At 46.2% G+C, this 22,422-nt stretch overlaps 1 protein-coding gene across 1 annotated transcript; it reads left to right on the plus strand.

Moving 5' to 3' along the window:
* Window positions 1–3,974: 3,974 nt before the first annotated feature.
* Window positions 3,975–21,751, plus strand: Tgm6 (transglutaminase 6). The gene is made up of 12 exons (XM_034495747.2): window positions 3,975–4,248; window positions 4,783–5,025; window positions 5,722–5,840; window positions 7,202–7,330; window positions 9,085–9,262; window positions 9,703–9,841; window positions 11,138–11,241; window positions 11,309–11,551; window positions 12,891–13,232; window positions 19,247–19,401; window positions 19,651–19,784; window positions 20,948–21,751. The coding sequence occupies exons 1-12, from the start codon at window positions 3,975–3,977 to the stop codon at window positions 21,099–21,101; spliced, it is 2,214 nt and encodes a 737-aa protein (XP_034351638.2). The 3' UTR covers window positions 21,102–21,751.
* Window positions 21,752–22,422: the final 671 nt, after the last annotated feature.

Raw genomic sequence — 22,422 nt, forward strand, 5'->3', positions numbered from 1 at the left:
CTTTCTGTCTTCACCTGTGTCTAGCTTCTTCTCTCTTCAACCTGTCTCTGTAAAGCTCTCCAAGTAAAACTCTCTCTCTCTCTCTCTCTCTCTCTCTCTCTCTCTCTCTCTCTCTCTCTCTCTCTGCACTGCTTCCTCTTATAACTTCCCTTTCCTCTCTCTTCTCATGAGGGTCGGGCATATTTTATTCTGTCAAATCTTTACCTGATTCATCACTTTGTCTGCTACTCAATTACACATCACTTTCAAACATGGCTGCTTCTTTCTACAAATTAACTTAGCTTCATTGTTTGGGATTAAAGGTGTGTACTAAAGGCATGTCTTTATTCCAGCCAGAGGGATTAAAGGTGTGAGCTAAGGTTGAGCCACACCAGAACTAGAAACAGATTTTACCAGTAAACAACACAATCTCAGGGTTCACAGTGTGATCAAATATTCTGCAACATTTCCCTCTTCTTTCTTTTTTTTTTCCTTTGTTTGAGCTAAAAAAAAAAAAAATGTACACAGTTTAAGTTTTACAACAGAAACAATTATCGGTCCCATGAATTTAGCAGTCTGAATGCCCTTATGAAGATCTGTTGATGCAATGACCCTTCATAACTGCAGTCCTGGACCATCTGTCTTCAGCAACAGTTCCTTTCAGCATCAAGGTTTCAGTCTGACAAGCAATCTGTCCTTTTTCAGTTTGTTGAGCTGTCCCTATGCAAGGAGGATCAGCTTTCTTTATTGTCTGAGTTGCTGTCTTTCTTTGTCTCTTCCTTCCTTGTGCCTTTAAGGTGGAAGTTTCTCAGACTTACATTAGATCTTTATCAATTTTGATAGAAGCCATAGTCTTTCACCACCCGTGGAAATATAGGAAAAAAAAAAAACCTCATCCCCAAAGTAACACATTACCTGTAATGTGTTTATAAAAAGATAAAGAGAAGAAGGATATGTTTTGGTGGATGTGTGGTGAGGTGTAGGGGGACGGGGTGCCTCGGCGGGCCCATGCTGAGGCATCCCTTCCCCCTGAGAGGCCAGTCACATGACAGTATAGTATAAAATAGAGTTTATTCAGGGCATGGGGAGGGGAGTTAAGAGGGTAGTAGAGGCAGAGAGAGAGAGGGAGAGAGAGAGAGAGAGAGAGAGAGAGAGAGAGAGCGCAGAGAGAGCGCAGAGGAGTAGAGAAGTAGAGGCAGGCCATGAGCACATGGAGAGAGAAGGGGAAAGGGAATGGGGAGAGAGACCAGGCAGAGGGAGAGCAGGAAGGCAAGAGCAAGAGACAGCTGAGTCCGCAAGCAACCCCTTTTATAGTGAGTCAGGCATACCTGGCTGTTGCTAGGTAACTGTGGGGCAGAGTTTAGACAAAATGCTAGCAACTTGACTTCCATTCTGATGGTAAAACATCTTTAAAGTATACAGGTTGACCTAATTCAGCAGTGTCTTCGAGCTAATCTTATTCACCCTTTCTGTTTATCAAGGTACAATTAGATCTTTATGAACCCACACATAAACTAGACACGTTAAGCACTTGCATCCCATGTCAGGCTCCACACCGTCAAGCTGGGCTTCTTAACATTGTCAACGGGCTATCTATCTTGAACTTCAATTTCATTAGGTACCATAGGTTCACAATTAAACACTTCCTGTTCTCTTATTTCCTCTGGCTTTTGTCTCCTAAGCCTTTGTACTACCATAGCTATTTTTCTTGTAGTACGGCTATTTTTCAACCTTTTTTTTTTTTTTTTGGAGGAAAAAGTATAAAGATTGAAATTGAAAGGGGGGGGGGTATTCCAGTGGTTAAAATTGCAATGAGCACAGCAATGGCTTTGTCTTTCTTTCCTTTTTTCTTTTTTTTTCTCTCACTCTCTCTCTCTCTGTCTCTGTCTCTGTCTCTCTCTCTCTCTTTTACTCTCTCTCTTTCTGTTTATTGATTTTATTTGCAGAACACACTCAGGGTATAAAATACTTCAGTTTTTTTTTTTAAACAGGGTTTAGGGTCTGCCCCAACAGTTATAACTTTACCAAGCATAAAAGACAACACATAAAAATAAACATACAATTTAAAGGGAAAGGGTTTTTTTCAAGTAACATTTCTATCCCCTCAATTCCTTCCCTTGGTTTAAGGAATCTTAATGGAGTTTCATTTTTTTAATCCAGGAAGAGTCTGTCTATATAATTAAAATTGTCTTTTGCTGTTGCTTACTGTAACTCACTGTCTCAGAGGCCCTGTGTCATTCCTCACTCTAGGCTTGAAGCTCCCGCCACTTCTTTGTAGTCTCCCAAGTCAAACCCAAAGAACTGATGGTTCCTCTGGAAACAATCTCAGGCAAATTTCTCCTCTGCAACTTTCTGTCGGATGTCTCCTGCCCTCTTTGATGTTTCTGTCAAATGTTTTCAACAATGTTGGTGGGCTTTCTCCTTCTCCAATCATGTTGAGGATCAGATGTAAAAAAAAAAAAAAAATTATTTGCCTAATGTAATTGTCATTTTGAAAGCTTACTGCCTCTGTCTGCTAACCTAGGACTAGTCCTGGAAGCTTCTAGCCTCTGTATAATCTTATCTAGGCCTAGAATGTTTTCAGCCTCTGGGACTTGGTGCTAAATGAGCTAGCCCCCTTCTTGTTCTTTCTGAACTCTGGCTGGCTGGTTCAACTTGGCTATTCTTGTTCAAACTCCTATCCAAGCTGTTATTCAATCTGGTTTTTCTCTCAGCCTCTGACTGAATTGTTCTGCTTGGCCTCAAACTAACTTTGGGAATGTATTCTAATTTTCTGGCTCCTTCTTGTTCTCTGGCTCATTCTGTCTTCACCTGTGGCTAGCTTGTCTCTATATAACTGTCCTGGTAAAATCACCTCTCTTTTCTCTGTTTGGGTTAGAATTGGGCATGTCCTATTCTGTCAAATCTTTCTCTGATTCATCACTTTGGCTGTCACTCATTTAGACATCGCCTTCAAATATGAGTGCTTCCTTTTACAAACTAACTTTACCTTTATGATTTGGGATTAAAGGTGTGTCCTAAGGCTGAGCCACACCAGAACTAAAAATAGGTTCTCCCAGTAAACAACAGAATCTCTAGGTTCACAGTGTGATTAAATTTGGCTCTACATGTGCCTGAGTACAACATCTTGGTGGAAGGAACATGAGACAGAAGAGAGCTGCTCCCCTTTAAGGTGGACAGGAAGCAGGGGGCCAGGGAACAGAAGAAGGAATTACTAGTACCACAGTGTACATGGATATACAAGTACCATAGCCTATTCCTCTTCTCCCTCCAAGTTTTGGTGATCTGTTACTTGTAACAATCCACCCTCACAGCAGGTTTTCCTCAAATGTCAAAAGTCACTGTAGACTGTTGGGTCCCCAGTACTCAGTAGGACACTCAATACCTAAACAAATAGACCTCAAATAGATAAATGATGAGGATTCTGGGATTGAGGTCAGATTCATCATTCTGTCACCTAGAGTGGCTCTATCAACTGTAGATTTATCCCCAATGCTACCTTCCCAAGGAAGTCTTGTTTGTTATTCTTTAGACTGCCCCTCTGTCATTGTCCTTTCAGCTCAGGAGCATGTATGGCTAAACAGTAATTAGCCAAGTGTGGACTCAACTCAGGTGTTGTCCCTGCTCATTTGGAACATAATGATGAATCATTTTCGAGTGCTCTAAATGAGAAGTTGTCCTCATGACCTCTCCCATGGCATCATTATTCCCTTCCTGTTTGTATAGGTTTCTTTTGTTTTACTGTTTTGGTTTGGTTTTCTAGTTTGTTTGGGGCTTATTTTTGTTTTTTACAACAGGATCTCACTACATAGCCCAGGAACCCACTATGTAGAACACACTATGTAGTTGAACACACTATGTAGACCAGGCTGGCTCACACCCACAGAGATCTGCCTGCCTCTACTGAGATTCTAGACCTAGTATCACAAGAACTTTAAGTACTATTGATAACAATACCTTTAAGTACTATTGAGAACAAACAATGTCATGAACAGATGGATATGTACTGCCAGGATGAAGCAGATGGAAGACAGAGTCAGGAACAGATGAAGCGCCTCAGGAGCTTGGCCTCACTTCTCTCCTCTTCCTGCTCAGGGGTCAGAATCACGAAGGTGGACTGGCAGCATTCAAAAAATGGTTCTGCCCACCACACCCAAGATTACCCTTGCCCTGAGCTGGTGGTTCGAAGGGGCCAGTTATTCAGTCTCACCCTGGATCTGAGTAGAGCCCTGGACAGTGAGGAGGCCCTCATCTTCACCGTGGAGACAGGTAATTGGCCTTGCCAAAAGCCCTGGTGGTCCACAGACTACCGATTTTATGACCAGTAACTTGAGACCCTTTAGTCAGTAGCCTGGGCTTTAGGAAAAAGTGAGTCTCTGAGAAGTGGGCTGAATCCTGGGGGTCTCTAATAATAGTCTCTAGGAGAAAGATAGAAAATGCTACCGGCCTAGAGCAGCCAGCTGGGTGAGGTGACCTCTCCGGAGCCCTATGTATAGGAAGGAATCCAGGGCTCGTTATGAGCATGAAAAATAGTCAGGCACTTTTGGAATCCAAATTCTTCTTTGCTTTTCCAGACAGACAAAAGACCAGCACCACTTTCTCCTCTGCCCAGGGGATGGTTGAAAGCCAGGACAGCTGAGAGATGCCTGTCCCAGGGCTTCCTGAGATTGACTAGTCCCTCCTTTTACAGCTTCCCAGCATTTGGGGAATGAAATCTGGGCTTCTAGACCTATAGCTTTTCCTCTTCTCTAAATGAATATTTTTAAGAAACGGAGTCTCATGATCCCTTCTCCTCCCTGCCAGGACCCCACGCATCTGAGGCTCTCCACACCAAAGTCGTATTCCAGACAGCAGAGCTAGAAATAGGTGACACCTGGACAGCTGCAAAAGAGGAAGAGACAGAGAATACAGTCACCGTCAGCCTCTCAAGCCCTTCCAATGCAGTCATCGGCCGATACCTGCTGAGTGCCAGGCCCTCTTCCCGCAGGAAACACAGTGACCGAAAGCTGGGCCAATTTATTCTCCTGTTCAATCCCTGGTGCCCAGGTAGGAACTGCCACATCTGAGACCAAGGGTCCCCTGGAAGCCATCTTCAAAGGCAGGCGCACCAGTGGTAGGGCAGGTGGGGAGGGGGAAGGCTTGGAAGCAAGTAAAGGGATTGGAAAACAAAAACCAAGGGCTGGGATCAGGCAGAGGTCCCAAAATCAGACATGACAATAGAGCCATTGGAGAGAGGCAGGAAATTGGAGATTTCTCACTTTAAGAGGCCAGTCAGGGGCTGGGAAAGTGGTGAGGCTGAAGGGTGGGGTGTCAATCAGGTCTACTAAGCTGATCCCTCAGTGAGGCTATTTCCATCCTTGTGAGGTGGGAGTAACAGGACCTAACTCTTGTAGAAGTGCCAGAAATTCATTGGGCAGGCACTGAAACATACAAGTCACATCACAAGGCCTCAGCAAAGGGTAGCTAGGATCAGGACCTTACTGATGTTCAGAAAAAGATGCCGCTGCCACTGGCATCAGGGTGAAACATCAGACATATCAGGATTCAAGGGGTTAGGCCCTGCTTGGGAGAAAAAACTATCCAAAAAACGTGATTCTTAGCAGGGAGAGAAGCATGGAGCCAGTAAGCCCCTTGCCCTGTCCAGACCAGGTCAGCCCCTGGGCTCTGTCACATTGCTAAGCTCTTCCTAGGACAGTGAGAACAAAGCCCCAGCCCACATGGGGTCTGCTGACTGCTTTTCAGAGGATGATGTGTTTCTGGACTCCGAGGAGGAGAGGCAGGAGTACGTGCTGAACGACAGCGGAGTCATCTTCCGAGGCGTGGAGAAGCACATCCGAGCCCAGGGCTGGAACTACGGGCAGGTCTTCAGGGGCACAACCAGACGGGGTGGACAGGGGCTGGGATGTGGTAAAGGCAGCTTAGGACACTTCCGTTTACCCACCTCTTCCTAGGAGAGGCAAGCTGGGCCAACTTAAGGCAGGCAAATCCATTCATTCTTCCATTCACTTGGCTACCATCCCCCGTGCCAAGGCCTGCCCTGGACCCTTGGAAAGAAGGAGTTATGTTAGATACAGTTTGGAAGGAGAATTCAGTTCTGTGTGGGAATATAAGTAGTTTCAATCAGTGATTGTCAAGCACGATTGTGCATTGGAGTCACTGGAGGTCTAGAATTACAGGTGGCGTAGAAGCAGGCCTAGAAATCTGGGCTTTAAACAAGTACTTAAGGCATGCTGACACTGTTGGTCTGGGACTCTGCTTTGAGAACCCCTCCATTATCTGTAGAGAACTGGTTCTATATCCACTGCAGGCATCAAAACTCGTAGATGCTCAAGCCCTTCTCTAAGAGATAAAGATTTGGGTGGGGCCTTGTGTTCAGGTCTCTCTAAGTCAATCCTAACACATAAAGCAGTGGAAATGCTGGAGAGCTGTGCTGCGTTGTCAAGGAATGACAAGCTAAAGTATATACATATTCAATTCAGACACGAGGATACAAAACATACACATGTAGGCCTGACTACAATACCAGTCACAATGAGCGAAGAATGGAGATGTACAGAACAGAAGAACAGAGCAGAGGCAGCTCAAGAGAAGGTGAAAGAATTCACATCTGGGATGGTAGATAGGTTCAGGTCCCCATCAGAGTTAGGCAAGACCTAAATGGGTGAAGGGAAGCAGCCCTAGCAACTAGGAGTTGAAATCAGGGGAGTGTAGACTCTACTAATGGACTTTGCCTGCCTAGGCTCCAGGTGCCACCTGAAACTTGACTGTCTACCTAAGGACAGGCTGACATTAAAACATTAATAGCTCCAGGACTCATCAGCAATGATACCCTGGAAGTTTGGGGTCCATCTAAAGAGTCACCACCCTTAGCTACAGTTTTTTCTACACCGCAGGAGCCCGGGGCTGTTAAACCTTCCAGATTCTCAGAGGAAGTTTGCATGGAAAATCCTAGTTGTTACATGTCGTCAGCTGATCCAAATGTACATGAAACATGTAGAAACATATAGAGTGTTAGAAAGATGGATATGTGGCTCAATAGCCATCAGGGGAGGCGTGGGAAGGACATGGAAGGTTGCGGTTCCAAGATGACCTTTGAAGAAGGATTTTAATGTCCCCAAGGGGAGTTGGTGCAAACTGATACAGACACACACAACAGATGGGGTGGGGTTTGGGGAGGGACTGGATAAGACTCTGCCTCTGAGTACAGCTCCTCTGGGATCAGTTTGAAGAGGATATCCTGAACATCTGCCTCTCCATTCTGGACCGAAGTCCTAGTCACCAGGATGACCCAGCCACTGATGTATCCCACCGCCATGACCCAGTCTATGTCACCAGGATCATCAGTGCCATGGTAAGGAGGCCATTACCATCCGTACAGCCTGCCTTCAAGGATCCCCCAAACCAGTCCCAGCACCACACCCTAAGAATCCCACTAAGTCTCACCTCTTGCTTTCTTCATTGTTGTGTAACTAACCACACCCAAACTCCATGTTATCAAACACCCTGGGTTACAGTCAATTCTGTAGGCCAAGAATTTGGCAGGACACCATGAAAATGGCTTGCCCCAGCTCCTGGATGCTTTGGCTTGGGGTTCCTGAATGGCTGCAGGTGCCCAAGGTGGTTAGGTACTATCCTATATCTTAAGCCTTTGACTCTGGCACTTGGTAGCTCTTCGTTTCCTGCTCATCCCCTGCCTGCTGGGTTTCTCAGCCCTCACTCAGGCCTCCAGGCTGGAGAGGACTAGAAACTTCGACTGGCCAGTAATCTCACTTCTGTGATCAAAGCAACAAAGCAAGGGCATTTCTGTCAAAAGGGTATGGGCCCAGATCCCACTTCTCCAGGGAAGGAGTGCCCACTTCAACGGATCATAAGCTGGAGGTCATATGCCACAAAAGGGAGGAAGACAGCCTACTATTCGAATTGGTTTTTATTATTTTTTAATTAAAATATAATTACATCACCATGCCCTTTCTCTTTCGGCACTACAATACCTCTCTTGTACCTCTCCTTGCTCTCTCTCAAAATCATTGCCTCTTTTCCCCATTGTTATTGGTGTGTGTGTGTGTGTGTGTGTGTGTGTGTGTGTGTGTGTCTGTGTATACAATGCTTAAATATATAATATATAAATACAACCTTCTTAGCCTGTGTAGTGTTGCTTGTATGTATATGATTTCAGGGCTGACCACGTAGTACTGGATAACAAATTAGGGAACGCATCCCTAGGGAAGACCATTCCCTCACACTCTGACTCATAGCTGTCTGGAGTTCTTTGTCTTAGGTGGACTCCATGAGATCTCCCCCTTGCATGTTAGCATGTCTGTGGCTATTGCACTAGTTTAAGCAGCCATTCTGTTGAGGTACCAAAGGTGAAGCTTCCAGGACTTTAGAATGATGATGAAGGTCAGAGAGTCAAGACCAGTGAAGGATCCCAGACCTGGCACACTGCAGCCCAGTGACAGCCACACAGGCTGCGAGTCTAAGTCTCGAACTCATGGATCACATGCTTTGCATGGATCACACTGGAGCAGGTCCCTCCTTCATCTCTGAATTTCACTTTTCTCCTCCGAAAAAAATACAGGAGGATAAAGGGCTTTATATTACAGACTTAAAGCAAGTTAATCCTCTAGACATAAAAGTCTTGGGACAATGCTTGATGCACAGTAGTGTTCAACAGGCACCTGACTGCAGCTATGGTTACAGTACCACTAATGGTCCCAAATTTAACCAACATACACATATTTAAAGCAGGAAATACTCCCAAATCATAGATGACTTTTGACAACAGACTATTCAAATTGAAGATAATTGAAAATGATAAATAATGAAAAAGGTAGGCTTTTTTAGTTTTGAGTATGGGGAGGCGTTTAGATCAAGTCCCAGGCCTCTTGCATGCTAATCATGTGATCTACATTCCACACACATACACACACATACACACACACACACACACACACACAGAGTATTTTAAGAAATCAGTGTGCCCTAATCTTCAGGCAACTTAAAGGCAAAGAGTGACCCCATTGACTTGGGATTCCAATGCTCGAAGATGAGTTTACAATGAAGGAGATGCCTGCCCAGGGACTGACTCACACCCTCTCTACTCAGGTGAACAGCAACAATGACCGAGGTGTGGTACAAGGCCAGTGGCAGGGCAAATATGGCGGTGGCACCAGCCCACTGAACTGGAGAGGCAGTGTGGCCATCCTGCAGAAGTGGTTCAAGGGCAAGTACAAGCCAGTTAAATATGGTCAGTGTTGGGTCTTCGCTGGAGTCATGTGCACAGGTATGGAAAGAAAGACTTCTCATCAGCACACATAAACACCTTAAATTTGCATGGGTTTATATAGATTTGCATAGGTTATAATCAGTTTTTGTTAATGAAGAGGAAATAGAAATCTGGTTAAGGAAGAGAGGAACCAAACAGTTCGCTTATTTGGTACTTCAGGCTCAGGTTTGGTATAAAGCCTCCCTCTGCCTCTGTCTTGTTGGGTGTCACGGGTCAATCTCTTGGTCCGCAGATTCCCTCAGAAAGGTACATAGCATTGTTCACAGGACAATGCTACCTGCCTGCCTACCAAGACAAGGGTGACAGTAGCATCCACGGAAGCCCTCCGAGAGAGTGCAGAGGACTTGGTGGTTCTGAGGGAGGAGCTCCACAGTGGAGAGACTGGGGGCTGAGGCCAGAGAGGCAGAGCAGCCTGCAGCAGGCTCTCTGCTCCACAGTTCTCAGGTGCTTGGGGATCGCAACCAGGGTGGTATCCAACTTCAACTCAGCCCATGACACCGATGGCAATCTGAGTGTGGACAAATATGTGGACTCTTATGGCCGAACCCTGGAGGATCTGACAGAAGACAGCATGTGGTAGGTCCCAGGCCACTGAGATCGGGGTCAGGAGCCACCCAGCTCAGTGCTAAGGGCTTGGATCCCTGTCTCTCTCCTCATGTAGACATTTCCTCCTGATGTTGTCACCTCCCCTTAGCTCCCAGACAGTTATTGATGTATTTTTTCCATGAGAATAGCCTCCCCAGGGGAGTTTCACTGCCCCTTAGCCCCAGCTTAGTAAAGCAGGAGTCTGGTTTCCCTCTGGTGACCTTATATGACCCTGTGCAAGTGACACCACCGCTCCTAATCTCATGTCTTCACTGTGAACATCGGAAAATGAAAATAGTCAAGACGGCCTCACCAGGGCCCACACGTCTGCACAGCCAGCAGCCTACCCACCCTCCTGTCTATCAGGCCCAAGATAAACACACTTCCTAGTTCCCAGCACACTAAGAGTTTCCTGTTTCCTGACCTTTGTATATACTGTTCCCCCTACCCAGAAGGCTGTTCCCTTTGGTCTTTCTCTGGCTAATTCATCTGCATATAGGCTTCATATTAGTTATTGTTTACCTAGAGTAGGTATCCAGCAGCCATTCTTTGGTACAATCCCCTAATTTTCTGCACAGAATTTATTATCATGTTTGAGGCTTCTTATCTGTCTCCTTCATTAAAATGAACACACACACGTATATACACAAGGCTATACACATATTCACAAACAGAAGCACATGCGCATAAATACACAGAGACATACATATACACACATACATATATGTAAGGACACAAAAACGAAACATACCGCAGCATACAAGTAGGAAGATGCATAAACACAAAAAACCACAAATATGCAAAGATACAGACACATAAACACACAATTATGCACATATGCACACACACATATACTTATATGCACACACATGTACATACAAAAATACATTCACATACACATACGTAAAGACACACATCACAATTGCTAATATGATACCCTGCCTTTTTGCCTGGCATGGCAGCACATGATTGTGATTCTAGCACTCCAGGGGCTCAGAAAGGATGATCTGAGCTCAGCCTGGCCTACATGAGGATCTACAGACCAGCCTGGCCTACGTTGGCCAGAGAGTGTGAGCAGCATGAGGCCTTACTTGCAGTTGTATTTCTTTTATTTTGTAAGCAGGTTGTTCATATGTGGCATACATACATGCACACACAAACGTAAAAGTATCCATCAGACCAGGTGAATAAGTGATTCATGAGGTGAGATTAGTCTGCAATAGGGATTTCCCTTCTCAGGGCCTCCATATGTACATAGCTGCCTCCTTACCCATGTGTCTCTGGCAGGAATTTCCACGTCTGGAATGAGAGCTGGTTTGCACGACAGGACCTGGGCCCATCCTATGATGGCTGGCAGGTTCTGGATGCCACACCCCAAGAGGAGAGTGAAGGTAGGGATCGTTGGGTGGACCCAGCCCCGCTTGGCAGAACACTGCTCATGATATCCCTCCTGCCCAGGTATGTTCCAGTGTGGCCCTGCCTCAGTCACTGCCATCCGTGAGGGTGATGTGCATCTAGCCCACGATGGCCCCTTCGTCTTTGCCGAGGTCAATGCAGACTACATCACCTGGCTATGGCATGAGGACAAGAGGCGGGAGCGTGTGTACTCGGACACCAAGAAGATTGGCAGGTGCATCAGTACCAAGGCTGTGGGCAGTGACTCTCGTGTGGACATCACAGGCCTCTACAAGTATCCAGAAGGTGAGGGTCTTTATCAGCCTCCCCACGAGGGTCTGTGGGCTGCAGATAGATCCTCTCCAGATGTGAGAGGCTGGCGACAGTCACTTCGGTTCAGCATCATGTGTGCCGCCAGCGTCTGCCTTCCCTGCCTACTGCGCCTCTCTTCTGGGTTAGGTTCCCATGTATAGTAGTAAGAGTGGTGTTTCCTCAAGGTGTGTACAGAGAGTGGTCACAGGGACAGTAGCAGGTACCAGAGATGGCACAAGCAGGAGACAGGGACTGGGCACAGTGCAAAATGAGAGTTGGAGCCATTGGATCTGGTTACCTTCCAGGCCTCTGCCACAGCCTAGCCCCTAGTTTGTGGAAGAAACTGTGTTTGTTGGGGAACAAAAACAAGACAGATGGAGGTTTTTTCATTGCTACCTCCAATGCTGTACCCTGAAGGTCTCCTTTTCCCATAGGAAAGCAGACCCTGGACAGGGTGGAAAGTTGGCCGTATGCCCAGCCACTTCTGGTTGTTAAGACACACTACCAAGTGATTAAGATCTGCTACAAACTGGAATCAGTTTGTCTCTGCTGCTCCCTGAACACAAACCAGAGCAGTGACACTAGCGGGTTACAGGAAGGAGGATGGGTCTGTTCCAGAGTCTCTGCCAGAGCTGCTGTGTAGTCTTTTGGGTATTGCCTCTGCCCAGATAATCTGAGGCTCCCTATGTCCCGTGAGACTGCCATCGGGGCCACGGCCCTCTGTGGTAGGGAGTTCATATTTACCAGCCACTCTGCGGTTGAAAACACACCAAACCTCGACTCCATTCTCTCAGCATCCATATCCCAGACACCAGCACCGTCTTGGTTGCCATCTCTGCTGGGACCACCCACACACACACACACTTTTGTCCTTTTACACCATCAGGATAGGCTGGTTGGCAAAGAGAGCTCATCTGCCATCTGCAGAAACTTTCTGGAATTCAAAATATGGAATCCTGGGATTTGTTTGTTTGTTTGTTTGTTTGTTATTTTTTTGTACTGAATTGGCCTTGGCCTGAGATCAGCATCCTATTATATGAGTCTCTTGACATCCAGCTGTCAGAGATGCTGAAAAATCTGATTTTTGTGTGTGAGATTTCCTGATCTGATGTGCTAACAACTATGGTGATGTATATTTAAATAGAGAACCGAACATGGACGTTTGGCAAAGGGCTGTTGCTTTGGGCTATGACACTTGGGCTTCCAGTCTGAGCCCTCAGAGAGCCGTGGGAATTTAAGGTCACCACAATTGGTGGGTTTTCCCAGAGCAAATGAGCCTGGACCTGGGTTGGAAGAGTGTACTGCCTGCTCCTAATGTGAGGGTGCCCGGCAGGGTCACGGAAGGAGAGGCAGGTGTACAGCAAAGCCGTGGGGAGACTGCTCAGCGTGGAAGCCTGGGGGAGGAGGCAGCGGATCCGCAGGGCCAGTGTGCGTGGTGTCTGGCGCGATGACCTCCTCGAACCTGTCACCAAACCCAGCATTACTGGCAAGTTTAAAGTGCTGGAGCCGCCGGTGCTTGGCCAGGACCTAAAGCTGGCTCTGTGCTTGACCAACCTCACCGCCAGAGCCCAGCGGGTCCGAGTCAATGTGAGCGGTGCCACCATCCTCTATACCCGCAAGCCGGTGGCAGAGATCCTGCGTGAATCCCACGCCGTGAAGCTGGGGCCACTAGAAGGTAAGATCGGGGAGTTCTAGTGGGTTCTGGCCACTACCTCCTTTTCCAGGTTGCCTGGCGGGGAAGCAGCAGTTGGGGAGATTCCCAGATTTGCATCCGTATCCAGGAAGGACAGCCCTAAACTTTGTGGTCAGTGCTTGCCTCTTGTCCCCACTTTACAGATAAGAAAACTGAAGGTCAGAGGAGGAAATCATGGTCATGTGATTCACTGTATTATGATGGCAATACAAGTGACAGATGGCAAACTGGCCTTGAGGGAGAGGTGACTTATACCTTAGTCATCACAACTAATGGGATTATTTACAGACCAAATAAGCACATGATAGGAGCATGTCACAATGCCCAGGACATGCTCTATGTCGCTTTTCTAACGTCCTCAGGCATCTTAAATACTAGCAATGGCCCCATCCTTTGGAGAAGTCAACCCACACCCAGAGTTCAAATTCACACCTGGTACATGTGGAGGCAGGCATGACCCAAACCCAGACAGCCTGGCTTAGAGGAACTCGGGGAGCTTGGGGGTGAGGGTTCTAGGTCCAGAACACTGCCAGAGCCCAGCACCTCAGCACTCAGCTCTTTGTTTACAGGCTGTACAGGGGATGGCTCATTCTATGCCAATGACGCTCCCTTGATGGGACATTTGCCTAAGAGCCACACTTGACATTTCACTGCAAAACACCATCATGGCCCCTGACTTTGCTTTGCTTTGCTTTTTTAATTATTATTATTTTTGTTTGGGTTTTGTGTGTTTGTGTTTTGGTTTTTTGTTTGTTTTTTGATTTGTTTCTGTTTTTGTTGTTATTAATTGGGCAGGGATGTTCTTTGTGAGCCTTGAACACCTCATTCTTCCTGTGTGGTTTGGACCCCATTTGCTCACTCTTCCACCCTTTTCCTAATTGCCTGTCTCCTCATGTCATCTGTCTCTACCTGACTCTTCACACATATGGTCCCTCTCTGTCTCCCTAGCTATGTGTCACTGTTCTCTCCATCTCTGTATGCCTCCCATTTCTGACTCTGTCCCCACACCTTTCCTAACTGTGTGTGTTGTGTGTGTGAGTATCATGTGTCTGTCTCTGTCTTTTCTTTTACAAGCTGTCTAAATTCTAAGGATACAGATATACAAACTTAACTGCTGTCACCCCTCTGGCCCAGCTCCTGGCACACATACCTTGTGGGTTTGACAGGCATGAAGGGAGTGCCAGACAGCTTTAGCTCTGACTACCATTTCTTTTCACAAAATCTAAATCACAAAATAACACTTTGTAATAGAATAAATTAGCATCTCCTGGCTTTTAGCATTTTTCATGTTCAAAATAATACATATTCATTAAAGAACTTAAAAAGCAAAAGAGAAAAATGGCCTCTCATCTCACCCCTACCTAGGGACTGCTGGCAGGTCCTTCTAAATGTGCACTGCTGTTTGCCTTTTGAAAAGCATAGTCCTAATTAAATATTGCCATGCTGTGCACTCTTCATATTAAATTATAACTCATTTTATAAGCTCTTTATAGATATCACTTTACTCGGTTTAGATTTTTAGATAAATTCAAGGTGGCTTTTTTCTCCCAAAGAACCAGCACTAGGTTTGGTTGGTTTTCAATTCTGACATTTTTTTTTCCTTTTTAGCTTTAACTTTCATTGGTTTCTACTTTAATTCTTATTATTCCCTTTATCTTTCTTTTGTACTGTTCTCTTTTTGTATGATTCCTTTGTTCTTTCTTTTGTTGGTTGGTTGGCTGGCTGGCTGCTGGCTGGCTGGCTACTTGACTGCCTGCCTGCCTGCCTGCCTGCCTGCCTGCCTGCCTGCCTGCCTGCCTGCCTGCTTGCTTGCTTGCTTGGCTGGATGGTTAGTTGGCTGGCTGGTTGGCTGCCTAGTTGGTTGGCTTGCTGCCTAGTTGGTTGGTTGGCTGGCTGGCTGGCTGGCTGGCTGGCTGGCTGGCTGGCTGGCTGGCTGGCTGGCTGGCTGCTTGCTTGCTTGCTTGCTTGGCTGGATGGTTGACTAGCTGGATGGTTGGTTGATTGGTTGGTTGGTTGGTTGGTTGGTTGGTTGGCTGGCTGCTGGCTGCTGGCTGCTGGCTGCTGGCTGCTGGCTGCTGGCTGCTGGCTGCTGGCTGCTGGCTGCTGGCTGCTGGCTGCTGGCTGCTGGCTGCTGGCTGCTGGCTGCTGGCTGCTGGCTGCTGGCTGCTGGCTGCTGGCTGCTGGCTGCTGGCTGCTGGCTGCTGGCTGCTGGCTGCTGGCTGCTGGCTGCTGGCTGCTGGCTGCTTGCCTGTTTGTTTGTTCGCTGTAATGCTACAGATTGAATGTGGTGCTCTTTGCTTTGCAGGAACTTCACACTGAGCACCATCCCTACCCCTCCACTTTTTCTTTTCTTTTCTTTTCTTTTTTGAGCCAAGCTCTCACTGGTTTGCCAAGGCTAGCCTTCAGTGATCCTATAAGCCCAACAGGATTTTGAACTTGTGGTCCTCCTACTTCAGCCCACCAAGCAGCTCAGATTACAGACCCATGCCACCAGGCCCATCTCTATTTATCCCTTTTTTTTTTCCTGTATGTATTGGCTTTAATTTTTCTAGTTTCCTGTGGACACTTGGCTTAACGATTTTAAATCTGCCCCTTTTCACTACTGCATAATAAAAATGTCCTTCTCAGCGCTACTTTTGACATTCTTCATAAAGCATTTTTATTTTATTTTCATTTTGTTTGAAATATTTAAACATACATCTTGACATTTCTTCTTTGGAGCTAGGCATGGTGGAACAAACATGTAATTTTTATGGTCAAGAGGCTCAAGCAGGAAGGGCATGAGTTCAAGGCCAGCCTGAGTTAAGTAGCAAGAATTTTTTTTTAAGTAATAAATCCTTTAATCTCCTAACATTTTAGATTTTCCGGTTCTCTTTGTTATTGTTTTCTGTTAGATTTCCCATGGTCTGAGGGCACACACAGCATCATCTCTATTTTATACAGTTATTAATATGTTATTGATGGCACAGACTGTGATTTGTCTTGGTGAATGTTCTATATGAGCTTGAGAAGAAAGTGTATCTGCTGTGTTGGATGAAAATTCAATAATTGTCTATGAAATTCCAGCTGACTGAGGTGCTGAGGAAAGCCAGTGCTTGGGGGAAAGCCTCAGCATTTCTTAACTGTGAATAAAGTCCATGACTTAGGGGGGCTGCACATTGTGAGGGGCCACCTTTTTCAGGGGTCTGGACTGGTGCCAATGCTCTACCCAAACATCATTGGTGACACATTGGTTTTTCCTCAGGAATTTACATTCCAATGAGTTTCCAGTTGATTCTGATAATTCTGGTCCCAGGACCACTCTTGGAGAGCCAAGACCTATGACTGTGAAAGAAGTAATGATAAATGTATTTAGCACAATGCCTACAAGCTAATGAATATGTTCATTAGCTATTACTGTAAGTTGGACATAATAGTTATAGCATCTATCCAGGGATGAGTCTAAGGATTGTATCAGTTTATCCCTGAAAGTGCTTCCAGGTTCCCAGCACACCTTAGTCCTTTAATAAAAATTTGGTTTCAAAATTATTATTGTTGTTGTAACAAAGATTCTTCTAGTAGTAACCCAGTAAAGTAAGGGAACCCAGAAAACATGTTATCATCTGTTTTGTGTGACTCAAAGAGTGATCTACAACAGTGTATTTTTTTATTTTGAGTGAATTTACTAAGTAAGCAATAGAGAGGACAAAGAGATCAAATTGAATACTCAAAATTTTTCAGCAAAAGGTCTGGAGAGATGGCTCAGCAGTTAAGACCAGTGGCTGCTCTTCCAGAGGATGCAAGTTCGATTTCCAGCATCCACATGATAGCTCCTACTGATCTGTAGCTCAGGTCCAAGGGGATCTGATACCATCTGTCCTCAGCCAGCACCAGGCATGAAAGTGGTACAAATACCCATATACATTAAATAAAACTTGGGAAAAAAGTTTAATGTTTTAAACATCCAGCAGAAATCAACTGGGCAAGCTCCTACGGCAGCTGACTGGAATATCCGGTCAAGAGAGTCCAGGATAGAGTAGTTCCCCCTCTGACAAGATATCCAAGTGAAAGAACAAAGAGCAGCAGATAGAGACACCATCACCAAATCTGATGTCACAACATCCAGCAGAAACCAACTGGGGAAGTTGAGGCTGATAAGAGGAGTGCCCAGCTGAGCTTTTGTTGGGGTCCACACTAGCCCCACGTTGGGGTGGCCAAAATAATGTTGGGGTCCACACTAGCCCCACATTGGGGCGGCCAAAAAACGTCGCAGCCCAGGCAAAATGTTGAGGCCCGGGCCAACCCACGTTTGGGCGGCCACTGTATCCCAGCCCAAGCTCCCGTCTGCAGGTCGGGGTTCAGCAAGAGCGAGGGTGAGGGCAGACTCGAAGAATGGAGACCAGACAGGGTGTGATTCAATCCCGTTTATTCTTCAGTCTCTCTTCCTCTAAGTGTCTCCTTCTCTGTCTCCTCTGTCTGCTGTGTCTGATTCTGTCTGGAGCCAAGTGTCTTCTACCTAATGTCTGATGTATCTGATTCTCTGATCTCAGTCTGATTCTGATCTGTTCTGTCTCTGCCTTTTATATGTCTCACTTCTAAGCCACGCCTCTAAGTTACACCTTTAATCATGCCCTTAGGTCTTGTCTCTAACTCTGATCTCTATACTTCTAAGTCATACTCTTAAGTCACACACCTTTAATCTCACACACCTTTAATCTCACGCACCTTTAATCTCAAGGTATCTAAACCAAGATTATCGGAGTGTGCTCAGCTGTTGTAGGCTTTTGTAATCCAAGTCTCATGTCAGGGTATATGGCTCAAGATGGCTGCAAAGCTGATAGCCGCTTTCTGCTAAAAGTTGGCCCCCAACAAACTTTCTCTCTGTGGCTGAGTGTCCCATGCCTGAACGTGTGGCTTCTCTTTCCTACTTCAAGCTCTCTCAGATTGTGTGACAAACAATGGTATTGTCTGTTGAAAATGATTTTCTTCCCAACTTTTCTCAAAGGCACCGTGTTTTTCTCTTGGGATATGTTGCTGTTCTCCCTGTTCCCTGTCACAGAGTAGGGATTGGGCAGCCCATCCCTAGACCTTGAAGGACACTGAGACAAACATGTTTGTGTATGAAATGAGGAAGGGAATAACCAAATTTCTAGAGCCAGCTTCTCAGTGCACTAAGCAACCCATGACAATTTACCAAAATAATGTACCTTATAGTGTCTTAATGCACAGACCAACCTCCTGGCATATAGGAACAGCATGCTAGATGCAAAGCTTTTGGCTAATGGAAACACTTAAGAATCTTCCCTAAGTAAAATCTCAAATGTTTCTGGGTTTCAGAAATAAAGAAAAAACATAAAGCAGCAAAACAATAGTCCATTATAGTCTGGGCCACATATGTAAGCATGAACACACACACACATGAGATATAGTGGTCAAAATAATCCAAATAGAACCAAGAACTAGCTATGATTTTCAGTAAGCTACACAAGAAGAGGATGCCTAAGCAAGCTGTGTGTGGTTGGTGAGGAAGAGACACAGACGATCCAAACCATGGAAATTCAAGTCTGAGAGTACTGGCAACGGAAATCAGTAATGCCTGCCCGTGGCTGGTGGGGCTGACTAAAGACAGCCATTCGTGGTCAAGCAATATTTGGAGACATTACAAGGGAGTTTCCCCCATGAGCTTGGAAGTTAAAGGCCATTGTTTGATCTCTCTCTCTCTCTCTCTCTCTCTCTCTCTCTCTCTCTCTCTCTCTCTCTCTGATACATAGTAAGCACGCAATAAAGAGTGACTACATTCCAAGTGGGATGGGCAGATGATGTATCAAACATTTCCATCTTGAATAAGTATGAAGAGTCTGTGCAAATGTCTGGGTACTCTTGGAGACACCCATGGTACTGACTGGCCTGGATTTGAACCCAGTTGTATATGAGGTCTTTCTTGCTGTGTGCCTTTAGGTGTGAAAATACCTTCTCCAAGCCTTCAATTTAGTACCTCCAACGGTTCTACCTTTCAGAGAAGAAGATCCCAATCACAATATCTTACTCTCAGTACAAAGAAGACCTGACAGAGGATAAGAAGATCCTGTTGGCTGCCATGTGCCTTGTCAGTAAGGGAGAGAAGTTCCTGGTGGAGAAGGACATTACCCTGGAGGACTTCATCACCATCAAGGTAATTCCTGTCCACATCTACCACCATGTTGCTGGCAGAGCTGGTGGAGAGCATCCAAACCTGGGGTCTGAGTCTAGGGCACCAGCTTTGTCTCTCAAGGGTCAGGACGATTGTGGCAGTCTAACAGGGTATGTGGAGGCACAGGTGGATACAGCTAAACCCACATTCTCTGGTCTAGCCAGAACCATGGGCTCTAGGGATGTGGGGATGAGGAGGATGCTGGGTAAACTGTGGGTGTTGCCTCTCCAGGTGTTGGAGCCAGCGGTGGTAGGAGTGACAGTCGCTGTGGAAGTCTTGGTGATCAACCCCCTTTCAGAGAACGTGAAGGACTGTGTGCTGATGGTAGAGGGCAGTGGCCTTCTCCAAGGACAGCTCAGTATTGAGTAAGTGATGGGCTGTTGATTGACAGGGCCAGGCCAGGCCAAGGAAAAAGGTACTGAGAAGGTAACAGGAGGGACTCTGGGCTTCAGGAACACACCTACTACAGACATCAGCTTTTGTCCATGTCACCATTACTTCACTTACGTAGCAGATCTGCCCTTCATGCAGACGGCTACTATTTCCAGTTTTTACCCACTTGCTTCATGTTTGCTTGCTGCCTTTGTCTATTTTCTTTATTTATATATAAGGGCATTATGCCTGCATGTATGACTATGTGCCATGTTTATGCCTGGTCTCCAGAAGAGTCCAGAAGAAGGAATCAGGATCCCATTGATCTGGAGTTCCATTTGGTTGTGAGCAGCCATGTTGGTGCTGGGAATCAAACCCAAGTTCTCTAGAAAGCAGGCAGTGCTCGTAGCCTCTGAGCTAACTCTGCATCCCCATGTGCTGTCCTTCAGTCATTCATTACCCACGTTTTGATTCATATTTTCACTCCTCAGTTATATATTCCCTCAGCTCAGTTTTGACTGGTTCATCCATATAGCCAGCCATTGTTAAGTTTGCTCCCTCACTGACCCACATATTCATTTATGCATTCATTTACTCCATCTCTACAGCCCTTGGTCACATTGATCTGTGCTCTGAGTGATGTGGACTTGTTAGGGACACTAAGATGGCTGTCCCTATGAGAAGAGTATAAGGGATGAGTCTCATGGTCTAGGGTACCAGAGACAACTTGGGTGAAGTTGGAATGGGGTGAGAGAGAAGTTCTTGTGCCACTGACATTTGGGCTGGTCCCTAAATGATAATGTGAGGAGCTTTTCTGGCTTGGGGAAGGAAGACAGGATTCCCAGGCAGAGGTCTCTTATGGAAAGGGAAGGTCTCCTTAATAAGAGAATTCTGATTCTGAGGCCCTGGTATGTTGGAAAAGGAAGGGTGGCAAGATGGAACGAATGTTAGAGCCAAAAGCCAACGAGGGAAGTACGAGGTGTGCTCAGGACCAGTGAGGGAGAGGATGAACATGGCTGCAGGGGAGGAATGTGCATGATAAACAGATGGTAAAGCCAGAGGTGTTGATCCAGGGGATCTGGGGTGCACAGCCTGGCAAGCTAGACTCAAGGAAAGAGGACTGACTGACAGCCTTTTCCCTTGCTTTTGTCTCAAGGGTGCCCAGCTTGCAGCCTCAGGAGAAGGCCTTGATCCAATTCAACATAACCCCCTCCAAGAGTGGCCCAAGGCAGCTGCAGGTGGACCTTGTCAGCTCACAGTTCCCAGACATCAAGGGTTTTGTGATCATCCATGTGGCTACAGCCAAGTGATGGGCTATGAGGAACTTGGGGGAGGATTCTGTCCATCTGTCCGTTCCTTCACTATAAGAGCCAGGAGTCTCAGATTAGTCCTGCTTCCATCTTTGCTCTCCATGAGCTTAGGCAAGATCCTTCCCAGCACGTTGATGAAGGTGCTGGACTCACTAACCCTTCACCTTCAGGACAAGTGGCTGGTGTAAGAACAGAGGGGCCTTCTGATGGGAGAGTGGCATGTCCCAGCTTCCTGAGAGCCCTGGCCCGAGAGCTCTGCCAGCTCAGCCCAGGTAACTCACCATTTCTTGCTTTTGTATCATCTCTGGACATTTGGACCCAAGAATTCTCCAAGCCAAATTCACACCCCCTCCCATTAAAGAGGAGCCTTCCTGAAGCCATAAGGCAAAGCAGAAGCAAGGTTGAGAACCAAGTGATTCACCCAAATGTTCTCCCAAACTCATGTTCTTAAAAAAGCATTGGATTTTAAGCAATAGGGGATTCTTTGCTAAGTGGAGACACTGACTCTGGATTTGGGTGATGTGGCTAAAACTGCCTGAGAACAGCTGAAGGAGACAAAGGAGTTCTCCCCTAAATTCCTCAACATGGATATGCTCCAGCTCTGGCCATCCTAGAGTCCACAGGACCACCCCAGACCACTCAGCCACTCTTTCTTGGGACTAGAATGTCTTGCACTGTTCAGATCCTACACTTTGAGTCAAAGCAGGACACGGATGTCTGGAATAAGGAGCAGAGTAGACACAACCAGGCCATGAGACTACAACACTGGATATGAAATTCTGCGCTGACATTTTCTAGACAGACAAATTAAAATTAAGCCACAGTTTAAGAATGTTGACCAAGACAACAGGTGCATCTGCAACTCAGTGCCTCTTGGATACAAATGACTGTGAGGGAACTGGAGAGATGGCTCAGCAGTTAAGAGTACTTTCTGACCTTCTAGAGGGCCTGAGTTTGGTTCCCAGCACTCGTGCCTGTCAGACAACTCAGATCCTGTGACTCCATCTCCAGGGCTCCAACACTTCTAGTCTCTGTGAGCACCCACACTTATGTGTACATACACCCTCCTCCCAAACACATGCAATTAAATAAAATAAATCTTTTTTTTTAAATACAGATGAGAATATGTTGAAAGTCAAGCAAGCATGCAGTATTTGCTCCGTGATTCTTGTGGTAGCTCCATACAGGTGCTTCTCTGACAACTCTACAAAATGTGAGATGAGACTTGGAGACCAGATGAGTAGATGTTTCAAGAAACTTGAAACAGGAGAATTGCCATGGGTCCAAGGCCAACCTAGGCTACATAATGAGTTCCAGGCTA

This window comes from Arvicanthis niloticus, chromosome 2 (assembly GCF_011762505.2).
Source record: "Arvicanthis niloticus isolate mArvNil1 chromosome 2, mArvNil1.pat.X, whole genome shotgun sequence".
Classification (NCBI taxonomy): Eukaryota; Metazoa; Chordata; class Mammalia; order Rodentia; family Muridae; genus Arvicanthis; species Arvicanthis niloticus.